The following is a 22660-nucleotide window of genomic DNA, read 5'->3' on the forward strand; positions in this document are numbered from 1 at the left end:
TAAATAATTACCAAAATATAAACACTAGCAAAAAGACAAAGGGGTCCCTCAAAACATTACCCATTGCCAGCTTTATAACACTACCGTTCATCGTGCCAAATGTCAATGTTGAGGGGCAAAAGAAGGTTCTGGCATTTGATGGTGAAAGCCGAAAGCATGACCCCAGTCCAGCCCAGACCAATACCCACATGAAGAAGAAGCTGCAGGCTTCTAGCAGCAGCTCTTTCAACTCAATTAGCTGGTTGCTGGGTCCATTTCCCACAAACCATCCAAGGCAGTCATGTGGCCTGTCTGTGATTATGAGACTAAAAACGTTTTCTGATAACCAGAAGCGCTTATGACTATATTTATCAGCAACACTCAAAGTGCTTTATGGAGAATAGGGGCTCGTTTGGATGTATTTTTAAAATTGCTGAAAGCACTTTTAGAGAAAATGTCGTTGGATACCAAAAGCATTTTAAGTGCTTTTTGCAAGAAGCACATAAGGAAGAACTTTAAGTGCTTTTCCAAGATTTACTTGCATTTTTACTAAGGATTGGTTCTAAAAACATTTTTACCAAAAGCGCTTCCAGTTATTTTAAAAACACATCCAAACGAATCCTTGTTGAAATAGCTGAAGTGATTTCAAAATGGCTGATGCTTTTGAAATAGCTGAAAGCACTTTTGATGAAAGCGTTGTTGAAACAAATCCTTGTAATGCAAGTAAATCTTGAAAAAGCAGTTGAAGTACTTTCTACAAGAAGCACATAACTGGTGCTTCTTCAAGTGTCAAATTTTTTTTCTTCCCTAAAAGCGTTTTTCAATCATTTTAAAATCACTTCCAAACGAGCCATAACTTGCTAAATGATTCTTCAGGAAGTAGTTCCAAGAGCTTTTCCATGAAGTAATTGAATTCAACATATTTTTAATAAAAGCACTTCTAGTAAAAGTGATTCCTACACAAGCAGTCTTAAACATCCTATATCTAGAGAAGTATATACACAAACGGAAATGGTTACAAATTTTTAATCAAAAATAAAATCCGAGAGACACTAAGACATTGCATATGTAAGGTTTGTTAATTAAAACTTTACGTATACAACTTATTGTGGGTTTCGTGTCACTCAAATTGGAAGTATAAAACCGGTTCTGTTTGTGCGCATTAAGGGCTCTACAGCTCATCACCATCTAACACCGAGGCTGGCATTGATGGTGACAAGAAGTTGTAAACCAACACGAACCTTGTAAGTAACTTTATCATTGCCTAAACAGGCTTAAACTGAGAAAGAAAGAATATATATAAAATATTTTTTTTTATTTTTTGAAGTAACACTAAGGATAATATCTTGTTTTTACAAGCAAAGCAATAGTAATGAATTATGCTTCCTATAAGAAATTAAAAATGAAGAACAAATTGTTTGAATTGTACAATTGCAACCGAATTCGGTGTACGTCCTAAAAAACATATGTAACTAAGCAGGAAAAGGATTTAAATTATTGAACATACAGCAAAAATGGTAGGAGAAATATGAGCTTCAGAAACCTGGAGATAACTTAAAGATGTTAGTCACGTAATCCTCCCGGGGCATTATCTCCACGTTGTAGGTTGATGATGGTTCCTACTGGTATCACCTTCTTCGCTAGTATCAGAAGTACCTTCATTCAAGTGTTTATCGTTTATCTTCACATCGATGTGATTGTCCTGTTGAGAATCAATGTCTTTTCTGGACGTATCTCTACCAGGTCGGTGTTCCTGCATGTCAATGCCAAAATGGATAAGTAATTCCATATCAAGAACAGACGGCGATCAAGAATCATGAGATTAGTTTTCAATTATACATACATCACGGAATAGCAAGTCATCAGCCTCAAGCATGTGGATCACATGTCCCATTTTTGGCCTTTTTGTGGCATCAGGATCAACGCATCGAAGAGCAACTAACAGAGCACGTTTAAGTGCTTTTGAAGCAGGCATCTCGGGCAGCTTGGGATCAACCACATCCTCTGCCTTTCGTTTCCCAACCATGGTTTTTAACCATTCAACTAGATTCACCTGATAATATTCATTAAGTTCAACTTATAGTTAGTAGCAGCGAAAGAAACTTGATATATGAGGGGGTGGGGTTGAAAGTTCAAAACCTAACCTCTCCTTGTGGTCGACCATAATCAACAGGGCTTCTCCCAGATATAAGCTCCATAATAAGTATTCCAAAGCTATAAACATCACTCTTCTCGTTCAGCATTCCCGTGCAAGCATATTCCGGTGCAACATAACTAAAGTAACCACCAAATATAAGATTTGTTTTCAAACCCCAAGCACATATGACTCTTTGCATAAGTTTAGGTAAATTTGTAAATAAATTTTAAAAGAAATCGAGAACTAACCCAAATGTTCCCATCACTCGAGTTGTCACATAACTGTTCTCAGAGCACAGGAGTTTAGCAAGACCGAAATCAGATACTTTGGGGTTCCACTGGCGATCAATTAGTATGTTGCTAGATTTCACATCACGGTGAACAACCTTTGGTTCAAGACCCTCATGAAGATAGGCCAACCTGCACAATGAGGGAACACCAAAAGGCCCTTGCATACATCAATATGGATTTCTTTTCTTAATTTTAAGGAAAAAAACGAATAGTCAAGCAAAACTACTTTAATCTTGGTACCCTTTTGCTGTTCCCAGTATAATATTCATACGGATATCCCACGTTAGAGGGCTGACTTCACCAACATCCCCATGAAGCCACTGATCCAGATTGCCATTGTCAACGTACTCATACACAAGCATCCTACGAAAAATCAGAAGTTATATGACATCTATACACAAACCACAAGAACTGCAAACTTAAACTCAAATAATAAGATAAAAAAACCAGTACCTGTATGCACCCTCAACACAGTATCCAAGCAACCTTACAAGATTTTTGTGTCTCACACGCCCAATGGCTTCAACCTCCACTTTAAATTCCTTCTCAGCTTGACCCCTGATTATCGACCAGTATCATAAGCCAATGCATTACTCACATGCATAAAAGATAAGAGATATCCAAAAGCCAAGGCACAAAGTACCATCAGTTAATCGTTGACAATGCAGCCATACACTAAATAGTACGAACATTGACACCGAAAAGAAATTCGAGATAAGTCCAATTTTGCATGTGGGAGGAGAGAGTAAAGTGAGAAACAGATTCTGATGCCAACTTCATCAATTCAAGCTTGACTATAAGCACAAGAAACTCAAAAAGAAGATGGGTTGGGTTCATTCTTTTCAGAAAGCATGCAACTTTACAGCACAATTCTAACAAACGCAAGGCAAGAATAAAGGGAAAAAAGGGGATCAACCCGAAAAAGATAACCAAATGGTAAACATGCCAATTAATTCAACCAACACAGAAGTCCCCTGTTTGGTTGCTGAGAAAATGCAGGAACAGAAAATTTTAAACATCAAAAAAATATATATCCAGGAAGAAAACAACAGTTCGTTGAAGTCAATTTCAAACTGTTACTCAGACCAGAAAAACTTGATACCGTTATCTTACACCTAACCCATCTTTCTATCTCCCTAAAAATTGTACCACAATTATCAGATATCCAAACGCCCCTTCTATTTTTAGATTTTGAGCTTTCCTATTTTAGTAAAGTTCTTCAATTTATAAAATAAAAAATACATAAAGCCAATAACTCTCAGCAACCAAGCATAATTCAACTAAAATTTTCACTTAATGTCGAATATTACAACAAAAATATTCAAAATTGATCATCAAAATCTTGTCTAATCAGAAAAACCCGATAAACCCATATCCAAATCAATCCAGAAATCACAAAATTCACATTTGAAAAAAAAAAGTTTCAATCTTTGAAGAAAATTTATTGAAAAAGGTACCTGTTATTCAACAAGTTCTTGACAGCGACTTTAGTCCCGTCACTGAGAATCCCACTGTAAACAATCCCATACCCTCCTTCCCCAATCACATTCTCCTCACACAGCCCATTCGTCGCCGCCTCCAGCTCCCTCAGAGTGTACCATCTCCCCCAACCCAGATGCGACACCTCCGGCCCCACCGCGTTCCCGCTCCCAAATGACGCCGTCTCGCACCCGCTATTCAATGTCCCCTTGCTCTCCCCGCTCGACGCCCGGTCCGAATACACCACGACCCGGTGCTCCAGCTTCCCGATCTCCACGTGGAGGTCGTTGACGATTTCCTGGATTTCCTTCGATTTGACTGGAGTAGTGGGAGAGTCGGCGGCGGAAGGCTTGGGCTGGGCCTTGTGGGCCTTGTGAGCCCGGGAGCGGTGGCGGGAGGTGAGGCAGAGGGAAAGGAGGAAGAGGGTCAGGACTATCAGAGCACCGACGAGGATTCCAATGACCACCCAGAGACGGAGCCCGAAGATTGATGTCTTTTTCGCGAGCTGCGAGTTCACAAACGCCGCGTCGTACACCGACATTGCAAATGCTGTGAGAATGACTCAGACAGTTAGCTGCTTGGATTGTGGGCTCCGTCGCATTGAGTCGCCGGAGTTTTATTTTCCGGCGATCAGAGAATCGTGCAAGTTTTTATAGAGAGAGAGTTTTTGAAGGCTCAAGATGTAGTGGGAGGTTTTGTATAAATATGAAAAATGATCTGTCTATCTTGTCTGTCTGTGTGTCATTATTTTAATTTTATTCATTTTATTATATATATATATATATATATATATTTATTATTATTTTTGCGTGAGGGTTTTTATTGGTGTGAGCAAAAATGTTTCCGTGAATTCAAAAATTTTATTGAAATTGGATGACAAGATGGAAAACATTTTTCGTGTATGCAAAACACAAGTCAGCAATCACGTATCATACTATAAGTAAACAAATAATATATTTTTAATCGTTCATTTATTTGTGTTTATGACACGCGGTGTATCGGTTTGTTAGCCGTTTAACGTGTTTCTTTTTTTAAGTCTTTGATATAGAGGAAAGAACGGGTGTGTCCCTTGTCCGGGACGAAGACATATTACAGAGGGAGTCTCAGTGTCTCACTGGGTTTCTTCCAAATGGTGGTTGTAGAGTGAATTTTCTTGGCAGATTAGCTTGAGCTTTCAAGCAAAGCATTTACTAACATTAATTGTTACAACTTTTGAAATTTGTATCCATCTTGATGGATTATCTGTTTTTGGATTCAAGTAAATGATTTTTCTTCTAATCAATGAGAATTTGTTTAGAAGATTAAAAAAGGTCATTTGAATTCTTCATTTGATTTTCTTATTGACGTGAGTTTCACCTTAGATTGGAATCTTACATTGAAACTCAAATATAAGTATTAATTTAACTCAAAGATATATATATATATGTTCTAACCTTCTGTTCCTTGGCATCTACACATGCTCTAATATCCTAGTAAATAGGATGTTGAGTTTTCACACATGCATATTCTGGTTCAAAATTTTTCTCTTTCATAAATATTGTAATAGTTTCGAACTCACCTCATTCCTTAGTATTAATAAATTTAAAAAGGAATGGAAGTAATATTAGAGAAATTGCAGAAAAGTCCTTGAATTCACTATTGTACCAAAACTCCATGAATGCATTTCACCTACTTAGTTTTGAGTAGGAAAAAGGGATTACACAAATCTATGTACAAAAAAGTGACCGTTATATATTGAGAAATTTTTAAGTGTTTCCGGCACTTATGTTAGGTGGTGTTCTTTACCTGTGAGAATTTAACACCTAAATTTAATTAATTGAAAAAAAATATCGAAGTGTCAAATTTTCACTGGTGGAAACACCACCTAGCACAACTGTCAGGTACTCCTAAAAATTTCTCCTATATATTAGGGTTGGTAAAGAGTATTGGATAAGTTTTATAGGTAGCAAATGACTACTCTCCGAACTTGGTAACCCCACAAGACAATATCGTAAATTAGATTTTGTGTAATCATTTGTGAATTACACGTAATAACACATAATACGTTGTAAGTGATTTGGATGCTTTGTTGGGAAATTGAAGATATATGGCCGTTTGATATGCTCACAAGATACAAACAAAACTAACGGAACTAAAGATTAGACTCCACCACAAAAAGAAAAAAAAAAAATATATATATATATATATAAATCATAAAAACAATAAAATCAAAACAAAGTAAGCAAAGCTTAACAACCATCAAAAAGCAAAGAGGATAATAAACTAAAGTATATATATATATATATATATATATATATATATATATATATATATAAATCATAAAAACAATAAAACCAAAACAAAATAAGCAAAGCTTAACAACCATCAAAAAGCAAAGAGAATAATAAACTAAAGGCTGATATTAGTCATGTCCTATCATCTTCCTTGACTGGTTGAATTTAAGAATCATAAATATATAAAATAAAATAAAAAGACCTGGATTGTCTGCCCTCCCCTATCTCATACCCTTTTCATATTCTCATATTTATGTGGTCACGGTTAAGTCATGTCAACATTTTATATTGATTTTTTTATAGAAATAATAAGACAAAAAAAATGGAAATATAAAATGTTGACGTGGCTTAACCGTAATCACATAAACAAAAGAGGATGGGAAGGGTATGAGATGGGGAAGGGCAGACAATACAGGTCCAAAAAAAAAAAACGATGCATAAGAGAATAAAATGAGAGTGTGAAAATCACTGCTTTTATTTAAAAATCGTATAAATTGTATAAACTTCACTTGGAAAAGGAAATGTCCCATACTAAGAGCAAGTCCACCCTTGGTGGTTGCTCAGGGGACAGGTGAAGGGAAAGGGCCCGAGGGCCAGTGGATAGGCTTCTAGCCTTGGACAGCCCGAGTGAAGGTGGGAGCCCGAGGGCCAGGGCCGTGAAGAATTGACAGGCCTGCAGCCCGAGTTATGTTTGCTTTTTTAATTTTTTTTGTGTCAGGCGCGTGCCCCTCACTCGCGAGTGGGGGCGCGTCAGTCGACAAGTTCATAGGGCACAGGGCCCGCGCGCGCAGGAAATGCAGGTGACTGTTGGGAAGCACGTGGCTTCCCACGGTCCTTTCGATCCCAACGGCTCTTTCATACGAGCTGTCCGATTTCCAACGGTAAAAAAAAAAAAAAGCTGATTTAATATCAACCGTTCGATTTGAGATCAACGGTTGATGTTAATCTACTTTATAAATTAAAAAAAAAGAAAAAATAGTTTTAAAATTAAGAAAAGTTACCGTTGTGACACGTGGCACAATCTGGAGTATTGGAATTCATTTTTTTTTAAATCCAACGGCAGAGATTAATTATTTGAATAAAAAAAAATTTAAAATTGTAAAAAAATATCTGAAAATTAAAAAAAAAAAATGTTTCTACTTTTCTATAAATACCTTCTCATTATCATCTACCTTACACCACAATTTCATATTTTCTCAAGTACTTTCAATCAAATTCCTATCTTTCTCTTGAAGTTTCAATCCAATTTTTTTCAACAAAATGACTACTGCTGCAGGTACGAATTGGTCGCTTCTTGAAGATGTTGCGTTGTGTACTAGCTGGGTTGAAGTTACTCATAGTTCGCTTACGGGTAATGAGATGCAATTGCGAAAAATGTGGAGTCTTATTCATACCAATTATCTTGAGAAAATGGGTGGGAGTAAAACCAAAGAATCAATGTCTAGTCGTTGGAAATTACTTAGCCAATCGTTTACTATTTGGAGAGACGCCTTGGCACAAGCTAGTAGTAATCTTCGAAGTGGGGAAAATTACACGGATCAGGTAACAATATATTATTTATTTGTTTGTACTATACCCAAATTTACATTATAATTATTTGTTTGTATTATTTATTTGTTACCTACTTTAATTATAATTATTTGTTTGTATTATTTATTTGTTACCTACTTTAATTATAATTATTTGTTTGTATTATTTATTTGTTACATACTTTAATTATAATTATTTGTTTGTATTATTTATTTGTTACCTACTTTGATTATAATTATTTCTTCTCCCCCATTGTGTAGCTAATTCAAGCACAAGCTTGGTATGGTGCCAAAACCAAAACCAAAAATAAATCGTTCAACCGGTGGGAATGTTGGAATATTGTCAAAGATTGTCCTAAATTCAGAGTTGTGTCTGTCGGTCTAGAAGTTGTCATGAACAGCACCCCGCTATACTCTACACCTGATAATGGCTCGCAAGAAGATGATGCAGAAGAAGTGCCCGAAACGCCCATCCCTGAACAAGCGTCGGGTTCGACCCGTTATCCAATTAGGCCTCAAGGTAAGAAGGCTTCAAAGAGAAAAGGAAGTGCTTCCAAGCATGATTATGCAAAGTACATGGAAGAACTTACTCACCATAGTGAATTGACTTTGGCGCGGGAAATGGCGAAATTTGAGGCTGATAAGGCTAGAGATGAGGCAAAAGTTGCAGCTGTTGAGAGAGAATTTGAAGCTAATCAGAGAGAAAGAGATCTACTTAGGTAAGAAAGGGAACTGGTTAGAGAATAAAGAATGGCTCAACGAGATCGTGAGATTATGAACACGCCTTTAGAAGGGAAGTCTCCAAATTCTAAATATTTTTAGAAGTCGGAGAAAGAGGATGCGGTGCGTAGGAGGCGTGCAAGAGAAGCGAGAGCAAGAGGAGATGGTCCTACCACGATAAGAGAAGATCATCCTAGCATCACAAATTGGTTAAGTGATGATGATTAGAGTACTTTTTGTAATCGGAGCCCATAGTTTTCCAATCACCTTGGGTTGTAATTTATTATTTATTGAATTGAGTATTTTATGTTGTTTCGAATTTATTGAATTTAGTACTTTATTTAAAGTGAGAGTAAATATATTCATACTATAAGAGAATCTTTATTCAAATAAAATTACACAAACACACCAAATAATAAAAACCTCACTAAATGAACTAAAATAAAACACACCAAATAAAATTACATAAACATACCAAATAATAAAAAACACACTAAATGAACTTAATTATCTTCAGCTTGTTTCAATGCTCACTGGTGCTCTATCAAGTCATTTTGCCTTGCATTGTGCATGTCTGGCCTTTGAAATGCAGTATATCGTTGAATGATCCTTTCATTGTAACGTCCATCCCTTTCTAATGGCTCATGTTGCACGGGCTCATCGGTGGGGTCATGAGCACAATATATACGTGTTCTTGAATTGTTCATCGTGTCTGACTCATATTCATCAACGGCTTCATAATCGTACTCATCTTCCACAATCATGTTGTGAAGAATGATGCACGTCATCATGATGGATCGAAGCGACTCTACATCAAACAATCTGGCAGCATCCCTGATAATCGCCCAGCGAGCTTGGAGGATACCGAAACAAAGCTTCACATCCTTCCTGCACCCCTCTTGACATCTTGCAAAGTGTTATTCCTTTGCACTTCGCAGACGTGGCACTGTTTTGAAAAATGTTGACCACCTTGGGTAAATGCCGTTAGCTAAGTAGTATGGCCCGTCGTACATACGTTCGTTGACCTCATACGTGACTTTTGGTGCCTTTCCTTGCAGGACATCATTGAACACTGGGGATTGGGTAAGGACGTTTAGGTCATTTTGAGCTCCTAGAACCCCGAAAAAGGCGTGCCAAATCCATGTATCAAAATATGCCACATTTTCCAAAATGATACTTTTTGCTCATTTTCTGTCTCCATAAGCGCATTGCCATGCACTTGGACAATTTTTCCACGTCCAATGCATACAATTAATGCTCATAATCATCTCAGGAAAACCTTGCATCTCGACCTTCATCAGAAGCCTTTCCAAGCCCATGTGAGTTGGTTTCCGGAAGTACTCTGCGGTGTAGATAGATTCGATTGCTCCGCAAAACCTCATTAGGGACTCAAGAATGGTTGATTTCCCCATCATCGCTATCTCATCCACTTGGTCTGCAGATGCTCCATACGTAAGCATCCGCAGCGCAGCAGTAATTTTTTGCTCGGGAAGAAGACCCATAGCACCACAAGCATCATTCTTTTGCACAATGTAAGAATCATGGTTGCAAACAGCAATCATGATTTTGTTGAACAAATGTTGTTCCATTCTAAAACGACGTCTGAAGTACGTATCAGGAAATGCACTATTATGGATAAAATAATCGTCCAACAGCTCATCACCTCGTTGTTGCCTGCTTCTATCAAGGTTTCTGGAACAGGTGGGCCTGCATATCTGAGCCACACCTTGGATGACTCGACGGGAATGTGGGCCTCTGGCCATTCTTGCTTCGTCATCTCTCATTCTCTGTTCCTCATCCTCTTCCTTCTCATTTTAGGCTATATGGAGATTGAACATTCCTTCAGATTGAGTAAACAATTCTTCCTCTTCTTGATCGATTTCCCACATCATGCTTGAAGAAGAAGACATTGTAAGTAGAAACTATGAATAATGATACAGATTTTGATTTGGTGAAAAAGGAAGCAGAAACTATGAATAATGATAAAGATATTGAGAAAATTGGTGTGAGATTTAAAATGATGGATGATGGATTATATAGAGGATTCTAAAATGATTAGGTTGTAGATAGTGTCACGTGGCATGTCGTCATTCGTTAAAAATCTAATCGAAATCTATCCTAAAAAATTCTGAAAAGATAATGACACGTGGCACGACGACATTGGATAAAAATCTTATCGAAATCCATCACTAATAATTATCTTTTCGGATAATGACACATGGCGCAATGAGAACGATTTAAAATCTAATCGAAATCTATCCTCAAAGATTATGAAAAGATAACGACACGCGGCATGATGACATTCGATAAAAATCTTATCGAAATCTATGACCAATAATAGTCATTTTGGGTAAATGACACGTGGTGTAACGAGAACGATTTAAAATATCTTATCCGAAATTACAAATAAATTTATTTAGTATGATTTTGTAAAAAAAATAATTAATAAATATTTTATTGCCTATTGCCAAGGCTATTCAAGTGCAATGGTGGAGATGCAAAATGCAGTTACTGTTCATTATGGCAGTTACTGTTCACAGGGTGGATTGAATAATGGATTGCCTGGAGGGAGGGCTCCAATGGTGGAGTTGCTCTAATGGATTTGGGTCCATAACCATGAGTTCCAATGTACGAGATCTTGTAGTACTTAGAGATGTTTTGCATATCATACTTTAAACATAGTATATATGTCCAATTTTAAATGAGGTCTCGATTGCAGGTTCACCTCATAAAATATTTAGTAATACAAGTTGTTGAGGTCTATTACAATTCCATTCAACAACTTTAAAACATTTCACTTTCATACCTCAAGTACTATTTTATTTCAATATAATACATCCGTTAGATTTTCCATTCATTAATTTGTTAAATGCTGACGTGGCTGCCAAATGTCTGCCACGTGGCAAAAAAAATAATTTTTTATTTTTATTTTTCTTTTCTTCCTCCCTTTTCTTTTTCTTCTTCTTTGTCGCTGAGGTTGGGGGGGGTTAGGGACGATTTTTTTTTTCTTTTCTTCCTCCCTCTTCTTTTTCTTCTTCTTCCTCTTCTTTTTCTTTTTCTTCCTCTTCTTCTTCTTCTTTGTCGCTGGGGTGGGGGGTGGGGTTAGGGACAAATATTTTTTCTTTTTCTTCTTCTTCTTCTTCTTCGCTGGGGTTGGGGGGGGGGGTTTGGGACAATTTTTTTTTTCTTTTCTTCCTCCCTCTTCTTCTTTTTCTTCTTCCTCTTCTTTTTCTTCTTCTTCCTCTTCTTCTTCTTCTTTGTCGCTGGGGTTCCCGGGGGGGGGTGTTAGGGACAATATTTGTTTTTTCTTTTCTTCCTCCCTCTTCTTCTTCTTCTGGGTCGTTGGGTGGGGCGGGAGAGGGACAAATTTTTTTCTTCTCTTCTTCCTCCCTCCTCTTCTTCTTCTTTCTCTTCTTCTTCTGGGTCGCTGGGGGGGGGGGAGGACAATTTTTTTTCTTTTTCTTTCTTCCTCCCTATTCTTCTTCTTCTTGCAGATCTGGGTTTTTTTTTTGTTGAGAAAATTCAGGTTTTAAAAAAAAATTAAAAAAATTTTTTTTTTACCAAGTGGCAGACATTTGGCAGCCATGTGGCACAAATGTGGTAGCCACGTCAGCATTTAACGGATTAATGGATGGAAAATCTAACGGATGTATTATATTGAAATAAAATAGTACTTGAGGTATGTAAGTAAAATGTTTTAAAGTTGTTGTATGAGGTTGAAATGGACCCCAAACCTAAGGTATGAAAGTGTAATTTACCCATTTATTTAGTATTATTTTGTAAAAATAATAATTAATAAATACTTTATTGCCTATTGCCAAGGCTATTCAAGTGCAAGGATGGAAATGCAAAATGCAGTTACTGTTCATTATGGCAGTTACTGTTCACAGGGTGGATTGAATAATGGATTGCCTGAAGGGAGGGCTCCAAGGGTGGAGTTGCTCTAATGGATTTGGGTCCATAACCATGAGTTCCAATGTACGAGATCTTGTAGTACTTAGAGATGTTTTGCATATCATACTTTAAACATGGTATATATGTCCAATTTTAAATGAGGTCTCGATTGCAGGTTCACCTCATAAAATATTTAGTAATACAAGTTGTTGATGCACAAAATCAGTGAGGACTTTGGTACAACAGAAAATGTTAAGTTTGTGACCTTCGCTAGATTGTTCCAGTCACTAGTGTGGATAAATATGTAAATAGATAGAGACAGGGAAGCAAACACAAGATGTATGTGGTTCACCTAGATTTCTACGTCCACGGAGTAGAGGAGTTCTCATTAATTGTGAAGGGTTTACACAAGTACATAGGTTCAAGCTCTTCTTTAGTGAGTACAAGTGAATGATTTAGTATAAATGACATTAGGAAATATTGTGGGAGAATGATCTCCTTGTATAGAAGAGTTTCTAGCTTTGTTATGACATTAACACGTGTCGTGTTGTGATTGGCTTCAGATGTTGACACGTGTCGCGCTGTGATTGGTTTCTGATGTCGACACGTGTCGCACTGTGATTGGCCTCCTGGTTGGAGAGAAACTCTTCTAGGTCCTTGACGGTATAACGTTAACCAGTGCTCAGTAGTTTCAGGATTGGTCAAATATGGTACAAACACAAGTTATACAACCACAAAATGGAAGGTTGTAGTGTTTTCTTATGTTCCTCGTATTTGTAATGGAGAAGCCATGGAAACATACAATAATACTATTTGACCCCAAAAGAAAGGAAGCTATAATACGAATTTGGATCCTCTCCGGATTCTTTTGGTGAGAATCCCGGGAAAATATGAATTGTGTTCATTTATCTTATATCTTGCGGTCAGAAATTATTTTAAATATTTTTATTTAAAATTAAAGATAAACAATATATAATAAAAACTGATTGCACGATGTATGAAAACTGAACACAATTTATAGATCCTCATAATCCTCACCAAAAGTATCCGCATATGATCATGTTGGCTATAATACTCCATTTTTATAATTTATTAGAATTAGTTGTTATAAAATAATAGGTTTCTAATCAAAATATTGTGAAGATGAATAACTCCGAATTTGACAAAAAAAAAAAAAAACTATGAGTGATAGATGACTTGTTTGGAAATGTTTTTAAAATAATAGAAAACTTTTTTGATGAAAAGTTTTTTAAACCAATTCTTAGTAAAATTTCAAATGAATCCTATAAAACACTTTAAATGCTTCCTACAAAAAATACATATGTAGTACTTTTTTCCAAAATACTTAAAATGCTTTAGAAATCTAAAATTATCTTCAACCAAAATGTTTTTAGTAATTATAAAAGTATTTTCAAATCATGCGAATCGTACAAGAGAATCTCACATTATTATATTCTGATTGATATGACACAGAGTGACAAAAAGCTGTGAAATAAAAAAACTAAACAAACACCACTAAAACTAAATAGTGGAAATCCCTATTGGAATTGTGTGGACAACCATAAAGGCAAATAATAATGGGATTTCAAAAAGAATTATTTATTTATGCTTTATTTAATTTTTAATATTTTCTGTGTTATTTTGGTGTGTTGTGACAGTTGGGTTTCCTTCAGGTTTGGCAAATGGTTGAAGGTGAATTATTGGGCATGATGAATAATTGTCCCAAAGTTTCTTTTTTCTTCTTTCTTTCTTGTTAAGTTTAGATGTGATCATCATCTTCTTTGTGATAAATAAAATCAATCAATGAGGAGTATGATTTGGGTTTGGTTTACTTATTAGTGTTGTCAAACATCAGTTTCATCATTAAACATCAAAATTACTTTGGTGATTGGAAAGTTCACACATATTTAAGGTTCGATGTAAAAAGCAAGAGGAAAGAGACTTCCGTGAATGCTTATGTATAGAGTGCTTGAGCTTCGAAAGCAATTTAACTGTTTTAAAAGCATTTTCAACCGCGTCTTTACATATTCACTTTACAAGTGCTTTCTAAAGCACTTATCAAAATAGACCATGATTTTCATTAACCAAAATGAAATGACATATTTAGGTTACACTAATATTGGGTACCCAACATTTGGATGCCAAATTTTGTGACAATTTCTTATTTGTTACAAACAAATAAGTCCCACAACAAGCATATCATAACTTGTTTTTTAGTAGAACAATAACATTATAGTTTTACCGAAAAAAAAAAAACGTTAGTAGATTAAATGGTTACTTGTTAAAAGAAAGCAAAATCAGTGAGGATTCAACACGCACCAGCTAACGGACATCCTATCTTTCAAGGATTATCCATGCCGAAACCAATAAGAAAACGAAACCATCTAGTGCAGTTTTCACATGTGAGCAATTTGTACCAGCAACAAATAATAGCACAACCAACCGGCAAATCAGATGCATAATAATTTGCATGCTTCTCTGCCACCCTCGTGTAATCTGCAAAACTCTTAACATATGAATCATTTCTCCAAACGATTTCAGCATTTGAAGCACAAGTTGGACATGAAATACACAAAAGCATCAGAGAAAGGGATTCAACAATGCCTGGGAAAAATTCAGACTTGGAAACAGAATTAACAGATGCTATCGTAAAATTTCAAGGAAAACGAAATATCAAGATACAACAGGGCGGAGCGCAACTGCTATAAGAGCTGTTCCAACTGTTAGGTCATGCGAACATTATACACGTAAACCAAAGTTGTTTTCTGTTCACTTCTATATTTCATTCTTCACCCGTACCCCCCACCTTGTCCTAGGCAGAGTACTTGAACTACAAATATGGGAATAACCATCGAGTTAAACGTGACAAAGTAACAACTATGCCATTGACGACCGCGACCCTAATGCTCTTTGTCAACTGAGATTGATTAACCATATTCGTGGTGATCATCCACGGGTCGCATCAGTCTGCTTTCTTGTCTGGTTTATCAATCGCAGCCAGCCTTTCGACAAGCGGAGGATGAGAATAGTGATATGCAGAGTACCAAGGATCAGTGTTCATAGCCGACAAATTCTCTTCCTGTAAAACCATTAAACTCCACTCAGTAATGCAAACATTTCAGCAGAAAGGTAAGAGCACAAATGGAAACAACTAATCCACAAGCAATGTTGACGAGAGAGGACATGACAAAAGCTATATGATGGCTAGAGTAAAATATAAATATAGCGGAAACAACTAATCCACAAGCAACGTAGATGACAGAGGACATGACAAAAGCTATATGTGGGGCATTCATCTGTCTGCACTATTTAACTTATATCACCAGAAGTCGGAATTTAATGGCAAGAACTAAACGAGGAAAAAAGAGACCAAAAATGCCAAAAGGATTCTTTAGTTCCAGGATACGTTTGTAACGTTCCATGATTTTAAGTTTGTAACCAACAAAGAACAGATATTAGCGTCTAAATGAAGGGAAGCATTTAGATAAATCACCTGTAGTTTAACAAGACCAGCTCGAAGTGCAGACGAATAACCAAGCTTCTTAGCAAAAGCATCAGCCTACAGTAAATCGAAAATGATAAAAGTAAGATCCGGCCGTAAAGAGAAAAAGGAAAGAAATGAAGAGGCAACTGATCAAGTACCTGAAATTCAAATGATCGGCTCACAAGGTTAAGAGCAAAGCTTACTATGTGCTGGATAGGTATTATGGTGTGCTACAAACAACAAAGTGAGGTTTAAATAAATAACAGACATATGGATACAGCATATTCTTTCCTCATACAGCAGTTTCTCCCAAGTAAACCGTTTCATCATAATGATCTACAGTTTGCAAATGTTCACAAACAAGTGACATATGGACTACATGCACATGTGGTCTATATGAATTTCTACAATATCAAGTACTCAGAAACCAAAAGGTCACTACAATTGAAGAATACAAGGAAATCGGGAGTAGCCAAAAGCTATCAATACCTGAAATATGATGAGTCCAATGATTACTGGCTGAGTATCAAACCCAAAACTTTGAAACAGACTGCTTGAGTTTCTCACTAGAGTATATCCTCCAAACTGTAAAAATGTAAGGATCTGCGCCAAAGTAGAAAAAAATGAAGCAACCAGACAACATCATATAAAGGAACTTACTTATGTCAACCTGAAACATCACTAATTTCTAAACCATCTAATCAGATATTTGAATACTGTACATTTCACAAGTACGACAACAAAGCATTCAAATTTTATATAAATCAATAGTCTAAGAGGACATATGTCCCTTGTCCTAGTAAGTTATTATTATTCACATAGGGTATCTTATCATGATCGATGCCTGGGATAGATTATGGTTATTAGAGTTGAGCATTCCAAATTATAACAGAACAGATAAAACAGTGATCCAGATGTACAAAAAAAAATTACAGCATACCTGCACAGCAATAAATGAATACAGTGTGTGGTTGAGCTTCCAATGGCCTAACTCATGAGCTATAACAGCTACAATCTCCTCATCATTTTTGCACTGCAAACCATCAATTATCTCATAAGACTTTTGTGAACGGAACAACACAATCTGAAAATAATTATCCTTTTCAACCCATAAAAAGGATAAGAGAATAGTGGAGGAAGGCATTCAAGATGATTTTAAAGTGACATATATACATCCCTTTCACCACAATCGGGAAATAATTATCCTTTTCCTCCCATTAAAATTAAAGAAACTTGAAGATAAAAGGAAAACAATACTTATTGGATGACAAATCACACATTTCCAAAAGTGATGCCTCCTCACCTGTTGAATTAATGTATCATAGAGGACGATTCTCTTGTTCTTAAAAAATCCATACATATAGGCCTGTATCGTGAGTGGTAAGATGAGTAAGTCCAAAAATATGAACAAAATTCAGGACTAAATATAGTAAAGAAATAAGATACAAGGATAAACGTAGAAGGGTTAAATCCTCACATTGCTGTGACTTGACCTTGTAGATCCATCAACGACAAACAACTTCTTCAATGGAAACTTGAGAGAAGAAGCAAGTTTCTCAATTTTCTGCCTGAGCTCACCCTCTGGAAGCTATTGTCGCACATAACAAAGAAAACAATATGACGAAACCGAATATAAAAGCAGAATAAATGGATTTCAGTTAATGACAAATATTTACAACACTCACAGGGGTGAACTTGTTAAAGAGAGGGGCTATTAGAACAGGGTAGAGTGTCATCATCACAAGAGAGAGAACAAACATGAATGCCCAAAGATAGATGGCCAGGTAATCACCTCCTTTCTGCAATTACACAAGTGAACATGAAATACCACCAAAATCCTTAGGATCTAAGAACTAATGACCCATTCAAGTTACTGCAAATCAACAAAAAACTGCAAAAAAAGGTGCTTGGTAATATAATTATGGTCTTACCTGTACAATTACAATTATTGCAGACACAATAGGTGGGCCGAGAATAACAGTGAGGCAAATTCCTTTAATCATGTCTCTGAAGAATAACCATATTGTTTGCTGTAAAACAGATAACAACATTATAAATCAATAAGACGAAGAACATAATAATAGAAAAATTTGAAAAGTTTAATAATAGTGATAGTGATGGTAGCAGCAGCAGTTGTAATAATAGTTTGCTTAATAGAGAATGAGTGAACTAGAAACTTATAAGAGATGCAACATAATAAGAAAGTCTGAGTACAAATGCAAACCTTATTAAAACCATGACGAGCTTCAACCACAAATGTGGAGTATAGAGAAAAAGGTAAATCAGTGATCTGCTCAAAAGAAACAAATTATCATTAACTTCATTCCCCAAAGTTAATATAATCTACAAAATCAGTGCAGTGAAAATACTAATGGGATAACTCATATATCTCAGATTTCCCAGACATGATGTTAAAGCCTATATGATTTGTTTCTTAGGAACAATGTTGCCAACCTTATATCATGAAAATCACATCCATCATACGAAGATTAAAAACCTTCTATGCTAGGCAATCAGCTGAAATAAGTTCAAAAACTTGTACAAACCATCACACTCATGAAATACACCATTAAGCGTGAGCCTCAGCAGTCAGCACAATAGTGCTAGTCAGATTTCGTACATCTTGCTCTCCCAAACTCATTAGCAAGAGCCTTATGAATAGGTTCTCCTCACCCCACCCCACCCCCACCCACACACACACTCCCCCACCCCCACCCCCACCCCCCCTAAAAAAAATATCAGGATATGAAAACACTAGATTTATTTACATCCGCAATGCAGACAAAGAAAATAAATACAACACTTGAAGATGTGGCTAACAACACTTCATTAAATTTTTCACATCCGCAATGCAGACAAAGAAAATAAATACAATACTATCTTACATAATGAGAGAGGGATATCATGTTCGCACCTGTGACCAAATCATAACACCACCCAAAAATGCAAGTGTATGCCAGATTTCATTTTCAGCATTGAGACCAGCTAAAGCCACGAAATCTGCTGATCTCTGCAATTATTGAAAACATGAAGTTAATATAATAAATATGATTTGCAGCAGTGAGAACAGCTAAAGCCACGAAATCTGCTGCTCCCAATTACTAACCTTCCAAAACCAAGGCAACACTCGAAAGAACAAAATTGCTGAGTCCATCAGTATTGTCACAAACTCATGAACAAAATGGAAGCGGCTGAAAGTCAAAGAAAGATACATTTGAGCAACACAACCGTGAATGTGCACACCTAACAAAATTAAATGAGAATGGAAATTAAGATATACCTTTTATCAAGACTATAGGCTCGTGACTTCTCAAACTTTTCTTGGCTGATTACTCCTTCCAAAGTTTTAGGAAGGGTTGGAAGTTTGTGAGCAGCATGTTGGCGCAAATCCAAATAAGTCTCGAAAAAGTACAATGATATCATAAAACCTGTAATATATATTAGAAAAGAAGAGAAACAGTTATAAGCATTTTTCTAACCAGCTCTATCATTTGACAGATTTGAACTGAACCATTTCAGATACCAGTAAAAACTGAGTCTTTAAAGCATAATTGCATCTCCAGTCCAGAAACTATGCAATTTCAGTAGCAAAATAGTACTAAAAGTCGGTTCTATTAAGCATAAAGGTTCATACTTTACGGAAAGAAAGGGGTAACCAATTCAGGTTGCCCATCCAGAATTCGATAAAACCCAACAGTTATAACTTCAAACCGAACAAAAGTATCCACATTTTCCTAGAAACCAAACAAAATTTCTTCTATCTGAAAACATGAAAATCAATAAATCCAAACACCCACAAAGAAAGCCCAGTCCGAGCTCATCACAATAATCGCCATTAGAGAACAAAGATACAAACTTCAACTTCAAAAAAGCCCTAACATTTAATTAAAATCAAAACTGAAACAAAAAGATTAAACTTTTAGATTAAACACGATGCACAAGACTAAACTAAATGAGTTCCCAGTCCCAGAAGAAACAAAAATTACATGAACTCTTTCAAACCTAAAATTAATTCAACACAGTTATCAGAATAATAGGCAAAGACGACGAAGAAGATGGTGGCTCTCGATCGAAGCGAGCAGCTCAGAAAATTAATAAAGAAAAATTATAGGAGAAAAACAAACGAGAGAATTCGAAAAAGATGGAGGGAGAGAAGGAAATGGAAAAGTACCGATAACAGCTTCCAAGAACGGGAACGCCATGGCTGATTAGCAAGGTGCAGAGAGAAAGAAAGGTTTTGACGAATTGAACCGTGTGTGGTGCGAATATATAGAATAGGAGACGGACCGGATTCAGGTCTAGACACCCGGTTTTAGAAGGACTTCTTACTCAGCCCTAGGATTGACCAAGAACTCGATGTATGAGATCGAATTTGAGACTTTTTTTGTTTTTTTTAACAATCAATACTATTTACACTAATTGAAAATGATCGTAACAACCAAGGAGTTGGGACCAAACTTGGAATCCAGCACCCAGGAAATGGCACGAATGTGAGAACTACACATGTGGACCCGGCTTTAGAAGCCCAGTGCCAAGGATCATACATGGGAGCGTTTGTTGCGCCGGACTATCTCGGACTGGATTAGCTTCAAGGACTAAGCTGAACTGGCTTAGACTAGACTAAGCTGGACTAACTTAGTGAAGCGTTTGGTGCAGTGTTGGACTAAGAAGCTAAATAATAACAAATTCTAATATTATATTATTTAATATATAAATTATTAATATTTTATTATGATTTAGGTGACCGGAGATGACGAGGAGTCTATTGGGAGTGGTTGTTGAGCATGACGAGGACGAGAGAGGATAGTCTTAGCTAATCCCATGGTTATTGGGGGGTCTCGCTAAGACCTCTTAGTGAAGGGTTTTGTCCATGCTAGTCCCTTTTAGTCTCATTAATGTTAGTCCCAGCATGGAACAAACACAGTATTAGACTAACAGCTAGTCCAGTCCAGTCCAGTCCCACTTAGTGAAGGCAAACAAACGCCCCCTTTGTGTCTAAGCTCAGCCTCAATAACTTGATACCCGTTACTAAAGTTGAAGACAAACTACATGACGGAAAATTTGGAACAGTGACCTAATTTTCATACCTAAAGTCACAAGTCAATAGTTAAAAGTAGTTTTTTTAGCGAATAGTTAAACTAGATATCTTTCATCTTTAATGTAAATATATCGTCGTATAAATTTTTTGGTATTATTCTCATATTTGAATCCCATTAAAAACATTATTAGCCATATTGAAACGAGAAGACAAATTCCATAACTTAGCAATCCTCTTCCCCCAAATCCCATCACATTGTCAAAATATCTCATTCAAACACAACCTTAATTTTTATTTTGAGGTGACAAAATTGAAACCCACATGTAAGCTTAGGGATGTGAGCAAAATACTGTTCCAAGAAAGGGAAATATAAGAAGCAAAGTCTTCCATCAAGGACTTTTCCCTGTATATACAAAGAAAACATAACATATTGTAATCATGTTTACACTTCTTTTTGTAAAGTTCATGCATGCCCTAATGGAGTGGTATCAAATTCACGGACATTTTTGGGACTTTAACTAATAAAACAAACACATATAATCATGATTCATGATTCAAGACCACTGTCAGAAAACAACTTAAGTAAAATGAATTCACCACTATATGGTATTTCAATCCGATAATACAATGTTATGTCATCTTGTTTGGGCCCAAAATATCAGTTTGGGTCGAGTATAGAATTATTCTCGGCCCAGAAGGCCTTACGACAGGGTTATCAGAGATCGTTTAGTTCTGGATCGGTTAGGTCGTGGGCTTCCAAACCTGGGTCGGTTAAGTCATGCTGCAAGACGAGTCGAATCCTGGTGCAATGAGGAGTCTCGGCAAGATTAATAACCCGGAAGTGAATCCGGCTCAATAAAGGACTAGGTTCACAATTATAGTGAAAATAGGACTGGTCGAGTTGGTGTTTGATCAGGAGAAGAAGTCCTAATTCGAGTAAGGTTTTAACTCGACCTTGAAGGTATCCTGTGCTATAAATAGAGGAGGCTGTACATCATTCAATGCTCCTCCAATTCAACACACAACTGCATACACAAACTCTCTCAACAACTTTGATATTTTTATTTTCTCTTTTCGTTGACACATCTTCCGTTGGCATCAACAGCACTGTGAAAGCAACCGGTGATATCTTAAGTCGGCATAGATAGCTCTGTCGCCGTAGAATCAGCCAGTCTCGCAACATCTTCCGTTGGCATCAACAGCACTGCAGCGAGGACGATTGGTTACCTATCCAAGTCTCGGTCGAGAAGGATTTCCGAATCCTTATTTATTGAGGTCATCTCATTAGCATTCTCGGCGAAGTGAAGTGTTACAGTTTACTGAGCTCAGCGCATTGCACGCCGAGTTATTTTATGATTGGATATTCTCAAGTGGGATTTAGAGTTCGGCATTCAGACGATCGAACCACGTTCACTATTAAGACTTATATTCGCTTTGAGTATTTGTGCCTCTACATTTTGGTGTCGATTCGGCGTGAGTTTACTCTGACGAATAACATCACTGTGACCGAATCAGACGACGACGATTCATGAACTTCGTAAGAATAGTAGCCTTGTCTTCAGGTTCGAGAACCCAAGAGGCCTAGACGTGTTCCTTCCTCGATCGCAATCGCAAAACGCAGAAGTCAGCCGTGCACCCAATGCAACATCTACAAATTTACTCATCGGCCGAGCTTGGCCGACAAGTTGGCACGCCCCGTATTCATCGAATGACGTAGTTAGCTTAGATTACTCGGCCTGCGCGCCACATAGGCTTGGTAGTTTTTAGGGTCAACATTTTGGCACGCCTAGTGGGACCCAGTGCTAAACTACGAAGTTCATGCCAATTGAAACGCGAT

General features: G+C 36.8%; 3 protein-coding genes across 3 annotated transcripts; 1 reads left to right on the forward strand and 2 right to left on the reverse strand.

Moving 5' to 3' along the window:
- Positions 1 to 1275: 1275 nt before the first annotated feature.
- LOC126618553 (probable serine/threonine-protein kinase At1g01540) lies at positions 1276 to 4602 on the reverse strand. The gene is made up of 7 exons (XM_050286662.1): positions 3864 to 4602; positions 2860 to 2964; positions 2647 to 2769; positions 2365 to 2535; positions 2124 to 2253; positions 1823 to 2032; positions 1276 to 1732 (listed from the first exon to the last, which is right to left on the reverse strand). Exons 1-7 carry the CDS (start codon positions 4424 to 4426, stop codon positions 1568 to 1570), a joined length of 1467 nt encoding a protein of 488 aa, XP_050142619.1. The 5' UTR covers positions 4427 to 4602; the 3' UTR covers positions 1276 to 1567.
- Positions 4603 to 7030: 2428 nt separating this feature from the next.
- LOC126613859 (uncharacterized) lies at positions 7031 to 8410 on the forward strand. Its single transcript, XM_050281477.1, has 3 exons — positions 7031 to 7039; positions 7435 to 7700; positions 7949 to 8410. Exons 2-3 carry the CDS (start codon positions 7518 to 7520, stop codon positions 8408 to 8410), a joined length of 645 nt encoding a protein of 214 aa, XP_050137434.1. The 5' UTR covers positions 7031 to 7039; positions 7435 to 7517.
- A 6524-nt stretch (positions 8411 to 14934) lies between these two features.
- Positions 14935 to 20122, reverse strand: LOC126618613 (CAAX prenyl protease 1 homolog). The gene is made up of 14 exons (XM_050286729.1): positions 19957 to 20122; positions 19066 to 19213; positions 18892 to 18976; positions 18700 to 18795; positions 18010 to 18075; positions 17717 to 17815; positions 17471 to 17584; positions 17263 to 17373; positions 17089 to 17151; positions 16726 to 16818; positions 16275 to 16388; positions 15944 to 16015; positions 15795 to 15860; positions 14935 to 15380 (listed from the first exon to the last, which is right to left on the reverse strand). Exons 1-14 carry the CDS (start codon positions 19985 to 19987, stop codon positions 15264 to 15266), a joined length of 1275 nt encoding a protein of 424 aa, XP_050142686.1. The 5' UTR covers positions 19988 to 20122; the 3' UTR covers positions 14935 to 15263.
- Between the last annotated feature and the right edge of the window lie 2538 nt (positions 20123 to 22660).

Source organism: Malus sylvestris, chromosome 1 (assembly GCF_916048215.2).
Source record: "Malus sylvestris chromosome 1, drMalSylv7.2, whole genome shotgun sequence".
In the NCBI taxonomy this organism is placed as follows: domain Eukaryota; kingdom Viridiplantae; phylum Streptophyta; class Magnoliopsida; order Rosales; family Rosaceae; genus Malus; species Malus sylvestris.